At 41.7% G+C, this 18,121-nt stretch overlaps 2 protein-coding genes across 6 annotated transcripts in view; one reads left to right on the top strand and one right to left on the bottom strand.

Moving 5' to 3' along the window:
* MCMDC2 (minichromosome maintenance domain containing 2) overlaps positions 1-7,888 on the top strand; it is a 73,056-nt gene extending 65,168 nt beyond the window's left edge. For 4 of the 5 annotated variants that reach the window (XM_085851081.1, XM_085851082.1, XM_085851080.1 and 1 more), the window contains 3 exons: positions 5,479-5,618; positions 6,447-6,556; positions 7,607-7,888. In XM_085851081.1, coding sequence (XP_085707207.1) covers positions 5,479-5,618; positions 6,447-6,556; positions 7,607-7,773 — 417 coding nt within the window. In that variant the 3' untranslated portion in view covers positions 7,774-7,888. The remainder of the gene's footprint in view (positions 1-5,478; positions 5,619-6,446; positions 6,557-7,606) is intronic. The other variant, XM_085851083.1, reaches the window with a different exon arrangement.
* A 39-nt stretch (positions 7,889-7,927) lies between these two features.
* LOC147013822 (pituitary tumor-transforming gene 1 protein-interacting protein-like) overlaps positions 7,928-18,121 on the bottom strand; it is a 39,529-nt gene continuing 29,335 nt past the window's right edge. Inside the window, exons 4-7 of the mRNA XM_085851085.1 lie at positions 16,316-16,427; positions 13,143-13,202; positions 9,446-9,492; positions 7,928-8,724 (exon numbers count right to left, since the gene is read on the bottom strand). Of these exons, the coding sequence (XP_085707211.1) occupies positions 8,687-8,724; positions 9,446-9,492; positions 13,143-13,202; positions 16,316-16,427 (257 nt within the window). The 3' untranslated portion in view covers positions 7,928-8,686. The remainder of the gene's footprint in view (positions 8,725-9,445; positions 9,493-13,142; positions 13,203-16,315; positions 16,428-18,121) is intronic.

The raw sequence follows: 18,121 nt of genomic DNA, 5'->3' as shown, positions 1-18,121 counted from the left end.
CCGTAACACTACCTCTCCCCTTTTTACAGACTCGTCCCGAGTCGTCAAATTCTCGTGTGCCATCATGTGTAGTTCTCCCCTAGTACGTTTTACCTTCGGATCCCTGAGTGTGACATTCATGTTATTCGTGTCCCCATAATAAATAACCTACGGGCTGAGTAACTAACTAAACAAACCCACTCATTCAGACGACTTAAATAAAATTGCCGGCGCTAGACAGACATGCCGGGGCGCACTCATATTTACAGTACATCTTAACAACTTAACCTTACAATTTTACACTACTCCATGGCCCAGGATCAATGGACTCTGCAGGCAGAAAAACAAAAGTCAACCGGTGCACGGGCCGCCACTGCAGACCCGTGTTGTAGCTGCCAACAGGACAGTCCTTACAAACTGCGCGACGATCCTGGCGCACATGGCAATCAACAAGGGGCGGGGGCAAATCAAAACTGAACGGGGCAAAATGATGATGAGGGGCAGTAGGCATGGATGGTAAAGGCAGGCCGGCAAGGCAAGACAAGGCCGCTGTAGCAAACACAGCCGGCAGATGAACTGGCCGGCACAGGCCTTGCAGCAAACACAGCCGACAGACGATCCGGCCGGCACAGGCCTTGCATTAAAACAGCCGGCAGACGGTCGACCGGCACAGGCCTTGCAGCAAACAGCCAGCCGATGAAGTGGGCCGGCCTTTGCCTTTCAGTGGAGGTTGGTGGAGGGAGTGCGGTGGTGCTGGCCACTCAGAAGGCGAGCTCGGACCGACCTACCGTCTCCCTCCCAACCTATCGCCTTTGCCTGTCTGTCCATACCCACCCCCTTAATTTGTACAAACCCAATTTAGCCCCAACTTATTTTTTTTGTTTTTATTTTTACTTCCCCACTAGAAATCGTCCCTTAAACCCCTTTACTCTCCTTGTTCGGCTAACCTATCCTGTCATCTAGCCTACTCCCAACCCCTACGTTCCCTTCCTGGAGGGGAATGAGGGAGAGCTAGCGTCCTGTGTCGAGGCCCAACTCAAGCCTCAGGATGGCCTCCCTCGAACTTCAGCGATCTACTTTGCCATGGTGAGTCCAGCAGCCCACAGCGAGAGCGAAGGGATGGATGGTGCGGAGGGGTACACTTCCTAATCTACCCGAACCATTATCACTTAAACTACCCCGGGGCTTTCAACAAGCGCCTCTCGCTTAATCTACTGGTTCTATCAACCCAGATTCCCATCGCCTGTGTTGGTGTCCTCACAATTTCGGGCCATGCCCCCCAATTTTCCGCCCGTGCCCTCACACGGTTTCGTGGCTGGGACACGTGGCTCCCTTGGCAGGAGCTACCCTCTGCCGATTCTCTAACAATGGCACCCCTGGGCACTACACTGCCTCCGAGCCTACCAGCTCCCTAAACACCGGGGAGTGCCCTCCATGGCAACTCCCCTGAAATGCTCATGTGGCAGGCTGGCTTCCCAGGCCCCTTTCCGAGGGTCACCCGTGCCCACGACACTGCCCACGCGGCTAATGGCGCCCTGGGCCCCCGCACCATGCGGGCGCACCCACTACACTATCCCGGCCCCCCATGGGCCCTTGACCTACCACGGCTGACTAGCCCGGTGCCCGGGGTACCCACTCAGCGATACTCACCTTTCGCAGCCACGCTCCCAGCCCGTCAACAGGGCTCCTGCACCCCTCCAAAACATGTTTCGAACCTACACTCCACCAACAACAAAACGACCTCCATTTTGTCAATTTAACTAACCCACTAACTCACTTTATCCTGACCCCAGGGTCCCTTGGGCGGGAAATCATTCATCCCCCCAATCACTCATCGCACCATGTATACCACATTCACTCCATTCACAGAGACCCGCTGGCCTCACTCACTCACCAAGCACACGTTTCCACTTCACAACCCACAACTCACCGCTGAATCCTGCCATCCCGCTCACTACATCCCCGAACTAACTCGTGCTCCCTAGTCATCCCTTACGCTACAGCACGTTCCTTTTAACACTATGTAGCTAAGCTACGTCCCCTCTACACATCCACAGTCTGTCACTGTCTCCAAATAATCCCATCCATTTTCCCCTCCTCGATCTCACCTAAAATCCCTCTACCTAATCCATTCCACGGACTCCATGAGGACTTACCGCTGCCCCATGAAGCCGGTCTAACTAACACTAATCCTTCCCCCTAACTAGTGGTTATCCTGTGCCCAGGCAGGGGGGTCTTCCACCCCATGCCCAGGAATCCTGTTCACCCGAAAGCGAGGCTTGCTTTTTTTTTTCTCTCGCGCAGCACCAACGCGGCAACTCGCAACCTGCGCACCAGCGCAGCAATTCACAGTCGTGCACATTTGGCATGACGTCATGGCAGCTGTTCGCGTCCCTCGTCCCTCTTGGACGGCACCATCCGGCAGGGATTCACCCTCCTGCCGGATTCCAAGCATACACGCAGCCATGACATCACCCGGCGCATCAAAAAAAAACAAGCCCCGCGTTTCGAGGGGTTCCCCACACGAACACATGTGCTCTGCCCGTTGGAGCTTAACACAAGCTCGCGTGGAGAACCCATCCGGTCCAAATCCGTCTACCCACCCTGGCTTTTGTCCGTCCGCGGGATCGGCAACATCCACCGCTGGAGTTTCTGGACCGGGTTTCACTCCCGCAAGCGCGCACGTGGCGGCCTCGTGCATACCACAGCACGGACCTCGCGCTCGCCGCCGTGTAAACCCGGCGCAGTCCCCGAAACAGCTACGGCCGCTACTTGGCCCTTGTCTCTCTGTCGCCGTAGTCTCCGTTCAACCCACGCACACCTGCGTGTCACGACGCTCGCCCATTGGACTGAGAAAAAGGGGGCGTGAAGCCTTCCTGATCCGGATTTCTCCCTTGGAAAGGCCGCCATTCGCGCTCGCGGCTCGATGCGTTCGGCACCAATCGCCAAACGGGCCCTAGACAGCAAGACGTTTGGTGTTGACTGGTGGTGTGGTCAATGGTTGTAGAAGGAGATAGGCGAAGGTGGTTTGGTGGTTGGCGGGCGTCGTAGCGATGTTTGCGGGATGGAATTGTGAAGGTAAAGGTAGTGGCTGTTTGCGTTGTTGATGGCTTAATGGTCCAAAATAACAATAGAAAAAGAAAAAAATGGCTTACTCAAAGCATCGCAGCCCGGATGAATCACACATATTCCCTCTATATAACGGGTTTGGGCTAACTACACATGAACTTACCGATATATCTCACCTGAGGACTATTTTGGTGTAATGCGAATTTCCACAACCGTAACAATATATATATATATATATATATATATATATATATATATATATATATATATATATATATATGACGACCCGTGAACCTGTTGGGTTCCCGTTGTGACAGCGGGTGATGAAAAAAAAAATCATTTCAAGAAAAAAAAGATAGCTTTTTTTTTTTTTTTTTTTTTGTATACCTTGGTCGAGGCTCGTATAAGAGCTAACACACAACTCACAGCAAGGAGGCATGAGACAAGAGGGGGGGTGGAAGGGACAAAACAGTGGGGAACAGACACATTAGGTGAACTGTGGAAGGGAGAGGGATGGGGATGGGACGGGGAACATGGCGAAGAGAAGATGGACATTTCAGGGACTTTCAGGAAGGAAAGCAGGAGAAATGAAGGAAGTGGGCTTGGGTGGATTATCGGGGGTAGAAAAGATCGAGGATTTGGATGGGGGAAGATAAGAGGTGGTGGTGAACAGCTGTTTTGAAAGCCTGGAGGGAAGAATGGGAAAGAATAGAGTGAGGAAGTTTATTCCAAAGGCGGGAAAAAAGAGGAATGAAAGAGTGAAGATGAGCAGTGATTCGTGATTTTGGTAGTTTTACCAGAAGGGGGTTGTTGGCGGACCTTGAGCGCTCTGTGGAAATGTGGTGGGGACAAATCGCAGAGAGAGCAGGGGGGGCAAGGCTGGAGAGGAGTCGGTAGAAGACAGAAAGACCACCGACCAACCTGCGGTGATTGAGTGAGAGGCCCAAAGACTCAGCTTCATTGCGGGAGATGCCGATGATCTTAAATGCCCTGGTTTCGACAGCATGAAGCCGAGAAAGGTGGGAGGCAGGAGCACCAGCCCAGAGGGGAGAGCACTACTCCATCAGGCTACGGACAAAAGCTTTGTAAGTGTTCAGGAGCTCAAGATGGCCGAGGAAGGACTTAGCACGACGGAGGATTCCCAGTCGGCGACTGGCTTTTGAGGCGAGGTTGGAAATGTGACTTTCCCAGGAAAGGTCATGGCAGATAGTGAGACATAGAAGCTTGAAAGAAAAGACTTCTTCCAGAGGATTGTTGAGAAAGTGGATGGGGGGGGTTTTGTAAACGGTCCTTTCGAAGAGACATAGTGAAAGTGTGAGATTTGTCTGGATTGAAAGACATGTTCCACGTGTTGGACCAGTTTGTGATTTTATCCAGATCTGCAGTGAGTGAAGAAGCTGCTGCTTGCCGGTCTGAGGGATGACAGATGGTACGGCAGAGGGTGGAGTCGTCGGCAAAGAGAAATAGAGGATTTTCCAGAGAGTCCGAGAGATCATTGATGAAAATCAGAAAAAGAACAGGGCCCAGAACGCTACCTTGAGGAACTCCAGCCTGCACAGGAAGAGGGGATGAAAGAACTCCATTTAGGGCCACACGTTGACTGCGACAGGAGAGGAAGTCTGCGAGCCATGAGTGGAGATGGCCTTGAATACCATGGGAAGAGAGTTTGGTGAGTAGGGCAGGGTGCCAGACTGTGTCCAGCGAACTCCAGGCTCCAGCGAACTATACTGCTGAGGTTGTTTGCATTGATCAAATTCTCCTGAAGAGTACTTGACTGAATCGGGAATTTATTTTTTAATAATGTTTTCGTTGCCCGATTTTAACGAAATTTGATACTGCACACCACAGGCGAATGGTGAGTAAGGTGGAGCCGAAAATTTTTGCGCTATCATGTACCGCTTTGGCTGTATGTTGGGAACATATACATACATGATGAGAGTTTTAGAAATATATATATATATATATATATATATATAAATATATACATACATGTAAAAATCACTGTGATGTTTGATAATTCGTTTCAGAATTTGAATATCAACAATGGTGACAGAGGTACTCACCAACCAAAAAAATACGAAATCCTGCTTGTGTTGAAATTAAATTTCACCGATTTGAAAAGCTTCCCAAGATTAGACATTTTAGATGCGAATTTTGTATTTTTTTTGATGTACCAATTAGGTATGTTGCGAACATGGAGAATGACAAGGTTTGTGGACTTCACTGAGCAGACTTTAACATTTGCCCAGGTTCATGTTTGGTGAACAAAGTTCCATTCAAAAAAGTTTTTTCCCTGAACCATGAAGCAAGTCCTGCGCCAGCAAAATCAAACAGACATTTGTTAAAGTTTGTGGCATTTTGTCTTCCTTTATGCTATACTTGTGTAGGGCTAACTGTGCTGTGTTGTTATCCTTTCGCAACTTCCTGAAGTTGTTTCAGGTGGTTTGTACATTACCATGTACACTCTCTCCTACTGCTGAGACCCTCATTCGTGCTTATTATGTTGCCAGTCGGCGTCTGCGCTCGACTCGACATGGAATCCTCTTTCCTGCCAGTGCCGTCAGGACACTGTAAGAAGTTTATAATCACAAAGCTTACAGGTCAAACATGTTTGGCGAACAAGTGCAAACAAGCAAAAGTTTAAAATGCAATACAATTAATACATAAACATCAGTGGAATAAATTATTTTGATATGAATCTCAGGTGTACAACTCTGCAATTAACTTTTCAAACTATCTGCAAGATTTAATTACAAATGAAATGCAAGACAATACTAGTGTGTGTATATATATATATATATATATATATATATATATATATATATATATATATATATATATATATATATATATATATATATATATATATATATATATATATATATATATCAAATCTATATCAGATTTGAATGTGGAGGTTCCACAATCACAAGGCAAGTTCTCTGACCACAACACCAATGACTTTTTTTTTTTTTAACTCAACTGGATTCAATTTTTGTTTTCCAAGCCTCATGGAGGAACTTTCACACTGTACATATATTACTTGTAGGAAAAGTACATTAGCAAATATTATACCTTTACAAACCCAAAACAAAGCAACACGAATTAGAATTTGAAGTTAGCATCACAGCACTGTGGACACATTGCTCAGATGGAAATACCACATAGTGCCGTGCTGCCTGCTAGAGCATCAAGGAGAATATATGCACACATCTGCAAATTTGATTTCTCTTCCATTTTAGGAATCACAATTAACACAAGACATTGAATTGCAAGTTTGTGCCAATTGATATTATTAACACAACACAGTAAATTCCATGATTGATTGCTGGCTTTTTAAATATACAAGCACTGCCATACAAAAATGTGAACCTGATTTGTCCTGTGGTTGGGTGCAGAATTTCTCTGTCATGTGCACATGCCAAGCTGAGCCTGCGGAACACAACACTACAAGAAGATGCATTGATTGCTATCCTTTTGTATGAGATTGCAGTCTCAGCACGACATGGTACAGCCGAGTAGCTTTGGATTACATTAAGTTACATGTGTACATGTATCACAAAGTACATCAAATGCATCACAAGATTTAAACATGTGGTAGATAAAGGCAGCAATCAATGATTGTGTTGTGTGGAAGGAGAGGGGGAATCTATAGCTAGACTGTGGTAAGTGCAACATGAGCTGTGTGTTTCAAGTAGGTTAGATTACCATGTAGCAGGGACATCTCAGAGCAAAGTCATTTGTTACACGTGACGCTGATGTAATTTATTGACAGGATAGCCAGGGTAAACAATGGTATGCGTAAACACCTCTTGTTTGTAAGCAGGGCAAGGTGAGGATTTCCCATCACAAAAGGCACACGTGTGCGGAAAGTCTGTCACAATCTTTCTGGCCAGTGTGTGCCAGCCATGCCATCATAATGCACTATAGGGACCAGAAACAAAATTAATTTGTTTTTATTGGGGCTGCCCCACATGGGCATGATGGCCTCAAAGAGGACTCCTTCCGGGACAGAGAAGGAATGGAATGTGAAGGAGCAGGGAGTATTGAGCCCGGGAAGAAGGGCCAAGAGGAGAAAAAGGACACGAGAGCTCCCAGTGTGCAGGAGAACCACCTTGAGAGAGGGTCATGAAGGCTGGTTCATGGTGTTCAGGCTGGTCATCGTTGGTGCTCTTCGTTGGCTTACTTCATAGCTAGCTCTCATCGTCCCGCTCCTGGCTTCCAAAATGGGTTGCAGGGCATCCTGTTTCTACACCACACATAGTCAAAGGAAAGTCCTCACCTGATATTTAAATGTTTGTACGAGTAATCTGTGGCAATGAGTGTGGGTTAGGTTTTATTTATTTCTTATTTCCCTGTACATAAGTTTGCACGTCCCCATTTTCCTGTTTGTCTTTTGATTTGCATGATTTGTTGTCTGTCTTTTTTACAAATTCCACTTACATACCATATTTATTTTGCAAGTTATCCATGAATCTTCTTAAACAAAACAAATGAAGTACTACTTCCTTTGACTTTTCTCTGAGTTCCTGCCCTCCTATCTCCACCATTCCTTCAGGTAGTTCGTTGCTACCGGTGCCCCGCACATGCATTTTCCCAATGGTGGATGGGAAAAGTGTGAGCATGGGGGAGCGGGATGAAGTGCTCACCCAAAAGCTGGAAGAGCTCCAACATTTCACTTCACTTTGTACCCCAAACCTGTCACAGTTCAACCCCGAGGAATAGTGACTTGGTTATGTTCACTGGAAACGTGTCAATTTGCTTGCGATTTATAAGAGCAAGTGGTATAGATTTCAAAAGCGTTTTCACACCTGTTAAATAAAATTTGATTTTATTTTAATCAGCTTATGTGTAAAGCCGTCGCGTCATGTGGGATTCCTTTTCAAGAGTGCAAAACAGTAAACTTTATTGCACATGTTCAATATGTTAGAGCAGCCGGATTATACCTTCCACATAAAAGGCAAACAGAGTACAATGCAAATCGTTTTAGCATCACATCAAAAGCATTTGGAAATGGCCTCAGATTAAGTGGAATCATGGAATATCAGTAGAGTTGGGAATGTGAAAGTTCGCAAATCAAAGCTTCCTTTCTTACATGTTCTACTCTTTATCCAACTTTTTGCTTGACTACACCAATGAAAATTTCTCTGCATTCACAAGATTTTAAATTAATTCAAGACTCCCTGCTTATGATTAGCTTCAGAAATATTTTCCCAAGTATTCCAGAAAGTACAATCAGAAGTAATCCTGTTTTTTTTTTTTCCCCCACCAATTACTGCTATTAAATACCCTTGCGCAGTATTGACCAAAATATCATATTATATCCCTACTAAACCCCTATATGTTCTTAAAAAAAAATTGAGGGAATTTATCAAATGATGAGGTAAGAAAAATTAAATTTAAACTTCAGAAGGAGCACCTATGGTGTGCACCACACAATTTTAATGATACCATGACAGCATCTTTCGTTCTGTTCCGAAGAATTTTCAACATTACAATGGAAGCAATACAATACCCAAAGTGCACGATTAAATGGTCATAACAGAATTCAGAAAGTTTGAGATTTCAAAAGAAGCCATAAAACCTTTATACAATACAATTGTGAATCTTGGAATTAACAGTCCAGTGGATTTCACCATCAGTTAAATTTTTCATATGGGTTGTCATTTCCAAGGCCTGTGGAAACATAGTTTGTGTTAATGAAATGGAGTGTCTATTGATAAAACATATCACAATGCTTTTTCCACTTTATTACCAGAATGTGGCTAGTAATTTGACAGTTTGATTCTGTCCCTGGCTGAGTCATACCAAAGATTTTTTAAATGGTACGTACCGCTTCCTTGCTTTCCGCTTCACATTTAAAAAGGATAGAGCATGGATAAACCTCATAGGTGGGGAGAAAATTTCTCAGTTTCTCCACTGAGTATGGAGAGTGAAGCAACATCATAAAGATGGTGTTTCCAGTACCCGGAGTGCTCTCAAAAGTTATGTCGCTTCCCCAATGCTCAGCGGCTGTTTGTATGAAGTCAAGTCGAGTATTGTCTCATGCATTCATCTGCACGTTTGTGTGCAGCTCCTCCACGAGCCTTAGACCATGTAAGATAAATAAACTAAAATCTGGATACAAAAGGTGTAGGGAAAAGATTGCAATTTTAGTGACAAAGTCTCACTTCTTGCAATGGATACCATAGGATAATCAGTCTTAACATCTTCCCAAAGGAAGGCATGCAAAATGACACAACCTTCGCTGCCAACACAACATCAGAAAGCATTATGGTTACCCACATTTTAAATTCACAAATAAATCGTTTTTGTTTTACTTTTGCCATTAAAAATTTAGAAATGCCTGCAATGCTCTAATCTAGTGCAAGCATCACAATACTTCCATGCAGCTTACCATACTTCTTCCTCATTTCCTCACGCATAACTGAACGCTCATTTTTCCTGTGACAGGAGAAAGACAAATGAAACATCGGTAAAACACAGGATTGAGGCAAAATATTCAAACAAATAGATATAAATTGAATACACAGATTTATCTCAAAAGTGAGATTTTAACGTTTATCAAAATTGACAATGTTCCACACATTTTCCAAAAATACTCAGCAATTGTAAAATTGGTGATTTATTGAGTTATATTGCTAGCATGGCCATAATGAATATACAGTATTCGTGTGAAGATGTACGACCATCACTTTTATTATGTGAAAATAAAGGGTAGACTTGAGCCGCCCTCCAATCCCATATGCCCCTTTCACATCTGATCACATCCATGTTCTTTATTCCCTCTACCAACTTTTTAGTTAACTTCCATATTCAACCTTCATTTGGATGATGGTCAAGTATAAGTATACACTCAAGTTCTCATCAAGGAGCTTGCTTGTACATACTTCCATGCAAAGTGCTTTCCTCATACTTACCCAAAATCTATATTGCCCCATAAACCCTTCCTAAATCAACCCTCTTACTTTCAGGTTACTATGTTCCTTCTACCTCCTTTCCTGTTCATTTATTCCCTCACTTATTGGGTCCAAGAGTTGTCCAAGAGCCCCACTGTCATAACATACCCTTCACCAAATTGCTCTTCAGAGCCTCAATGTCAGATGAGAACGAGAATGGCACTCGTTGAGCGCATACCTCTGCCACGCAATGCCTGATCCATGAGAACATATTGGGCCAAATACATTATTGAACAAGAAAAAGAGCAATCAGAGATTGCAGATCCTTGCCAGGACTTCTTTTAAGTGGTGTATTTGATATATATACTAGTGCGGGCCCGTAGGTGCAGCTTCGTTCCTTCACTCTCGTAAAAGATGACTGGATTGGGGCATTATTTCAATTAGATCGGATCAACCGTATCATAAATGGCCATAACTTGGGAAACACCTGGGAAACTCAGGTCCCCAGCATCAATTGTGACATCATATCAAACGAAGAAGAAGAATTGTGACCCCCCCCCTCTCTCTCTCATCCCCTCTCTCCCCCCTAGTCTCGCCCCTCCTCTCTCTCACACCCCCTCCTCTCAAATTGTGATGCCCCCTCTCTCTCATCCCTTCTCTCACTCCCCCAAACCTTGGGATTAATTATTTGAACAATTAATTCAAACCTTGGGAAAAAACAGCTTTCAAACCTTGGGAAACAGCTGAAACGGATGAAGAACAATATCAAACCTTGAAAAGGCACATTTTTCCCAGCGTCAATTGTCCCCAGCGTCAATTGTGACGTCATACCAAACGAAGAAGAAGAAGAATTGTGACGTCAATCGTGCAAAAATAAATAAACATTAATTGTGACATCATTCGTGACGTCATAGCACCGTGTCTTGTCATTGGTTGACAGATAAATGGCCGTAACTTGGGAACCGCTTGTCCGATTAATATCAAACCTTGAAAAGGCACATACTAAGGTCCCCAGCGTCGATTGTGACGTCATACCAAACAAAGAAGAAGAATTGTGACGTCAATCGTGCAAAAAATAAACTAATTGTGACGTCATTCGTGATGTCATAGCACAGTGTCCTGTCATTGGTTGACAGATAAATGGCCGTAACTTGGGAACCGCTCGTCCAATTAATATCAAACCTTGAAAAGGCACATCGGTGCGGCCCCGGCAATATTCCTGGCAAGTTTCAATCAGATCGGACCGGCGGTCGTCGAGAAACGGCGGTCGCATACAGACAGACACACACACACAGATTGCTGGAAATATATATATATAGGTTTGAGGCTAAATCCAATATGGCTGCCAAACCATGTGTCTGATCAAGTTGAAATTTAAAACATTTATTTTCCCCATCTCTACGAGATCATAAATGTGAAGTTTCACATCGATTGATTAAGCGATTCCAGAGAAAACATTATTTAATATTTTCTTCAATCCAATATGGCTGCCAAACCATGTGTCCGATCAATTATTCCTAAACACACTTGTACACCCATGGCTTGGGGAACACTTGTGTGAAGTTTCCCCTCGATTTGTCCAGCCGTTCTGGAGAAGATTTTTTTTTATAGATTTTAGGGTAAATTCAATATGGCTGCCAAACCATGTGACCAATGACATCATATGTGAACTTTTTCTTCCTCATGGACAGGTGGTCGGTCAAACATGTAAAGCTTCGCCTTGATCTGTTCAGCCACTTCATGGAAGATTTTTTATTTTATTTTTTAAACAATATGGCTGCCAAATCACGTGACTAATGACGTTATGTTTGTTTGTTTTTTGTTGACCATTTTATCCCGAGATGACCCTCAAAAATTTTCATACTGATCGGATGTGGTGTTCTGCAGATGCAATTATGATATCATAACGAGGGCACCTATGATGTCATGAAAAAAAAACAAATCACTTATTCCCATGAGGAGTACTTGCTATGTGCCAAGTTTCAATGATACAGAGGTCCAAAGTTTTTCTGTTTTTCCAATATGGCTGCCACACCATGTGACCTATGACATCATCATTAAAACATTCTACACGAGTAGTTGCACCGATGGTGAAAATTTCCTCTCAATCCAACAAGCGGTTGCGGAGAGAAACACGAAAGTTCTGTGCGGACAAACAGACCCAAATGTAATACCCTCCTTTGGTGAGGGTAAATATCATGCTATATATTGTTTTTGGCCCCATCTCTCAATGGTGAAGAATCACTAAAAAAAAAAAAAAAAAAAAAAAAAAAAATCGGATCCAGATTCTTCCCCAAAAATGAATAAATTCTTCCTTGTCACACACCCAACATGTCCACCAAGTTTCGTCCAAGTCCGTCCACAACTTTTTGAGACATCCTGCACACAAACAAAGAGACAAACGGACAGAAAGGGGCGAAAATATAACCTCCTTCATCTTCGGTGGTGGAGGTAATAAAATAAACCATATAGACAAAGATAATTTGAAGCGACGAGTGGAGCCTCAGTTGACCCACATGGCAGTCTGTAATTAAGAGACAGTTTGAACGTCAGTTGCACCATGACTACGTCTATTAATTACATACCAATTCAAATGTACATTTTCAACCTTTCGACTGCTGAAACCCCTTCGACCTTTGAAGAGCCTTTAAGATAGACATTTACATCCTTTAGACACGTTAGAACCCGATAAAATGTTACATTGGACACGTGAAAACCAACACTGTAGAGACCACCAAGCCCATTTGGACCCTAACACCCTTGAGATATGTTAGACAGCTTAAGACTGCTCACTAGACCCTTGGCCATTGAAGGCTTTTGACCCTGTAGACCCTTCCTACTATTGAAATGGACACTTTCGACTTTTTAGATGAACACCCCACAAATATCTATAGTCTTCTTACAAAAAACACAGACTATACTTTTTTCCCACAAGTAATGTGCAAACTCTACGCACCCAGAGGGTGGGTATATACTCTGCTACTACAGCAAGAAAAGGCAAAAATAAAAGAATTAAAGAATGAAAGAAAACTTTAACAGCACAGAACATTGCAAAGTGAAAGATAAAATGCTTAAATATACAATTTTGGACAACAAATGAAGAAAGATGCTCTAGCTTTTCCATGTAAACAAAACAAAAAAAAGGAAGATAAATTGGGTGGGTGGGGGGGGGTATTCGAAGACAATAATCTTTACTTTGTATCCTTCATATTCAGCTTCTCCTCTTTATTCTTATTGGGCTTGTGCAGATCAACACTGCAACACAATGAGAAAGTTAGAGAGCATTGGCACAAATAATAATACAGATAAAATGAACCAATTGTTTTATGTACCAACAACAACACATATACATATATATATATATATATATATATATATATATATATATATATATATATATATATATATATATATATATATATATATATATATATATTACAAGGAAACAATATACAATGGTCATTTCTTTCTGGAAATAAGTTATTGTAAACTTTTAATGCAGTATGATAAAGCCTATTATATACATTATACTGAACCTGAAAATATCAAACCATCATTAAAAATGGTGTTCAATTACAGTTCACAGATGATACCCAAAATATTTATGGATGAAGTTAGGTCGCACAAATCTATAAAGCCCGAACAAAGGATTTAGACATGCCAAAAAATTCAGGCACAAGATAAGTGGAAGGTTTTGAGCTGCAGTTACCTTGCCGGTTACCATACTCTTTCCAGAGCGTTGGTACTGTCGAAGCAGTTGTTTTGGCAAGGGTGGTTTGTCATGACCTTCCCAGCATTGTTTGTCTTTTAAAGACAAACAGTTTGTCCCAGCATTGTTTGTTTGTCATTGTTTGTCTATTCTTTTAAAGAGCAGATTTTGGGACGCTGATGACCGCGTGATTCAAAGGTTGTAAGCACATTAATAATAAATCGTTGGGTATTTATTTTCTTACATTTGAAACTCAAAATATGCTAAAATTAACTTTTAAGTCAAAACTTTTGTCAGTGATCGAAAAAGACCGGAAGTTATCGAAGATGCTATGATGTCACGTTCTCCGAAAACTTCATGAACATTTGGAAACAGCGTGTAAACAATGGCGAGATGCGAATCAGAGTGTGATTTCAGCGGCGATGAAATTGAGTGTTTTCATTCCGATATTGCCAAGGACGAGTCGGAGAATGATGGGAAATTATACTATGGAGTTTCTGGCCCTGAACCATATAAATTTGAGCCACTTGCAAATGCCAGAAAACAGCCTATTTCGTGTACAAGTGGCAGGACTGACTGTCCGGAAGTTTACACTGACAGACTCCACCAGACAGATTGGTTTGTAGATTTTCATTTTCTTGTTCAATGCATAAAATAATGTAAAATTTGATTCGTCTGTGACTTGATATAATAATTTTTAACCCTCTAGTCACTCAAGATTCAGAAATAGAATGAATCAATAATGGACTCAAATGTATTATACACCGTAGCCTTGGCGTTGAAGTCTTTCTGACAGCTGAGCTTGACCCCAGCGAAAGTGAACAGTTAGAACAAACCACAACTTTCAAGAGACTTGTGGCATATAAATACCAAAACATGTTTAGCCTCATTGGAAAATATTCAACCAAATTTAGAAAAAAAGTGGAAAATTGTTATACGCCCAATATATATATATATATATATATATATATATATATATATATATATATATATATATATATATATATATATATATATATATATATATATATATATATATATATATAGATTGGGGCATATTATATGATACCAGTCATCCGTCCGTTCCTGTCCGCACTCTAACTCCCAAAGTTTTCAACTTTCACGTTTCATATTTGGTACATAGGTACAGACTGTGGTGACAGTGTGTCGCGACATACTTTCGTCATCTAAAGTGGTTGCCATGGCAACCAGGATGCTGTTTTATATGTAGTAGCACAATTCTGTGTAAACCTTGTTCGGGAGTATATTGTGCTCACTTGAGCTCTTGTTTACAATTGAAATGAAATAGCCCAATTTGCTGATGCTGTTAAAAAAGTAATTTAAATCAACAATAAGTTGATTTGTTGAGAAATTTTTTCATGCTTGTGTTTTTCAGAAAGTTTATTTATGTGTTTTTCCATGTACTCTTTAAGAATACATTTCAAGGTTTTTCTCACTTAAACTCAACAATTGATTATGTGACAGAGCAGTATCTCGAGAACTTGTCAACCAACAACTCATATTCACAGAGTGGTGATCAGATGTGTCTATGCCTTCGTAATCCTTGGCTGTGAAATGGTCACCACAAATGACGTGTATCCAAAGGGCCCTCTTTACACGTTTTCTTTAGGGGAAAATTCGCCCGTTTTGTTTGTACAAATCTTATCCACTGCCGGCGAATGTTTGATTCCTTCGGGAATCGGTGTGAGCGATTACCCGTTTTCCAGCTATTTTCGCAAAACATGACGACACGCGTACGAGGCATGATGTACAAATATCCAAATAACTTTGTTCTACAATAATTCAAAATAAAAAAGGATAATACAGACAGTTGCAAGCTCAAAAAAAGCAAAAGAACGGCTCACTCAACTGGACACTTCATCAATGAGCGAGTGAGCTTCCGCTTTTTTTGGAGAACATGACGTCAACATCCATATATGGGCACGTGGCTTTTTTTTTCAACGGCCTCGAGAAATAACAACTTCGGAGTTAAATTTCCTTAATTTTCCCAATAGTTAGGCAACCACAATAGTTTTCATCAAACTATTTAATGCACATATAATCATATTGATAAATTTTCAGAACATGTTTGGTGACCCGCAACCTGCTCTTTAAATGTTGATCTTCAAACAACACCACCGAGTCTGGTTCAGTACTTACTAATTCAAGAAAAAAATTTGTGCTGAAGCTCGTATGCAATTCCATGTTTTTCACAAAGGTTGATCAGTGAGTGAGGGTTGTTCAACCTCATCAGTGAGGTTGCTTAATCACATAGATGTATTTTGTTCTGGAGCCATTACAAATCTTTGGAGGTTTTTCATGCACCAATCAAATGTAATCTGACAAAATTAAATATTCATGCAGGAGGAACATGAAGATGGAACAGGTAGGCATTATTACTATCACTGCATCAACGATACACATGTGTCAGAAAACCAGCACATGGCATTTCTAAAAAAAAAATGTTACACTTTAAAATGGGCATCTCACAGTTTAAAAAACAAACAGCCGAGACAGCCATTTAAATGTTCAATTCGATTTTCGGGGAAATGTCACATAGTTCTGGGTCAATTACCCACACCTCTATTTTAAATTATTTAATGATAATTGAATTACAGATTTTTCTTTTCTTCTTCACAACCATTGAAGTTAATCTTACCTGTCTTTTACACGGCAGCAGCAACGGCAGCAACAGCAGCAGCAGATAATGAGGGCTATAAGGAGAATTCCAGCTACCACTGCCATTATTATGATGAGTATCTGAAAGGTAACTGGAAAAACAATTCACAAATTTAGAAAACAATGAATGAAAGTCCAGTACTATCAATAATTAATAATTGGCAAGATGAAGGGAGACGTGTAAATTACCATGACAAAGCCTTTTGAAAGCTTGACAGTATTATTCACAAGTTGTTTTGTCTTAAATGGTGCAGAATACGAGTGCATTTTTTGCAAAATGGACACATGCCATTTAAAACGGTTCATTGAAATGCTTTTATACTGCTGGGAAATCAGTTAAACAATTACGACCAGTATCCCAGAGGTTGCAAAAGTACAAGTGATCATTGGATGGAGAGGACTGCATTGCATATAAATAAATGTTGCAAATTAGCATTTTACTTCTGTACTAATAAATGTCAGAGTGTGTGTGTCAGTGTGTGTGGGTGTCTCCTCCATAACTCCAAAACCATGAAAACTAGCAGCCTGAAACTTTGCATGCACACTAAGAAAACTCCAAGGAAGTGCATGACTGAAAATTGGATGTTTGGGTTAATTAAAACACCCCTTTTGGGGATTATTAACTGCCTTATTTAATTATATCCTTTATCAGGTGCATCCTCGGTCACCGCTCCTTATGGGGTCTGAAGGCGTATCTGAGTTAACCTCCCTGGTGTCTGAAGCCGCCACGTTTTTTTGGCCTGCTCAAGAATGCCTTGACTTGGAAGAGGCCACAACAATTTTTAACGATAGTTTTTTTTTTGGTGTTTTTTTTCCACTTTCCTCACTGCTATTATAGAATGCCTCTTCATCATAGCTACAAATTACTGGGTACATCACTTTTGTAAGTGCTATAGCTTTTCAATTTTGGAGCTTAGAGCGACTTAATGCATTAATATATGATGCAATTTTCCACGATCTCCTCTCACGGACTAATTAAAGTATATCATGGAAATATTATTTCGGCTTTGAAGATCGGATATCATCCGGACTAAGTAAGTGTCAATCTGGAGTGAAATTTGATAATTTGAAGAAACGTGTTATAACTAAGCAGATATACCTATTTACTTTAAACAATATATACACAAGAAAATGTGAAATTTAAAAAGCATTAAACTCTTCTTTTCCTGTTTGGAGAATAATATTGAGTGAACAAAAAATTGAAGAATGTGACAAAATTAACCAGCTTCATTGAGCTATAAGATTTAATGCATTCACTGCTTGACATTGTGCCCTGTCCCCCAGAGGGACCACCCATGCATAGCATCTACCAGATCTGTGTCTCTGTTTTTGGAGGTTTCACAAGGTGCTTCACAGGGAACCAAAGCAAATCCGGTGAAAAATGGATGCTTCAAAATGAAGCCATAACGTTTGCGCAGACTGCAAACCAATGCACCACCTGACAAGTGCACAGACGAGCAGGCAACACAGTGGATCATCTGCAATGTCTACCTCACAGGCGATTAAGCTTTGCTTCACATCAAATAGCAACTCTTTCATGTATAAAGTCATTGTTTGAATGAATTCATTTAATTTCTTTAACTGCTGTGGGCACGGTGAAGACTGGCTTTAAAGTTAAAGGGATACTATATGGCATGCAGCCACAGCCTGGCCAGCCATTCCTTATCAACCATTTAATTTGAGTGCTTAAGCCACTTGCCGAGTGCCATTGTCGATAGCGGTACCACGCTATGTCATTCTGAGCGAATCGTTCACTCACTGTGGATGCTTTTGCCGCACCACGTCA

Source organism: Eptatretus burgeri, chromosome 13, assembly GCF_056783735.1.
Source record: "Eptatretus burgeri isolate ZD-2024b chromosome 13, Ebu_testis_v1, whole genome shotgun sequence".
Classification (NCBI taxonomy): domain Eukaryota; kingdom Metazoa; phylum Chordata; class Myxini; order Myxiniformes; family Myxinidae; genus Eptatretus; species Eptatretus burgeri.
The sequence above is the reverse complement of the archived record's forward strand: the minus strand, read 5'-3'. Positions and strand labels throughout refer to the sequence as shown.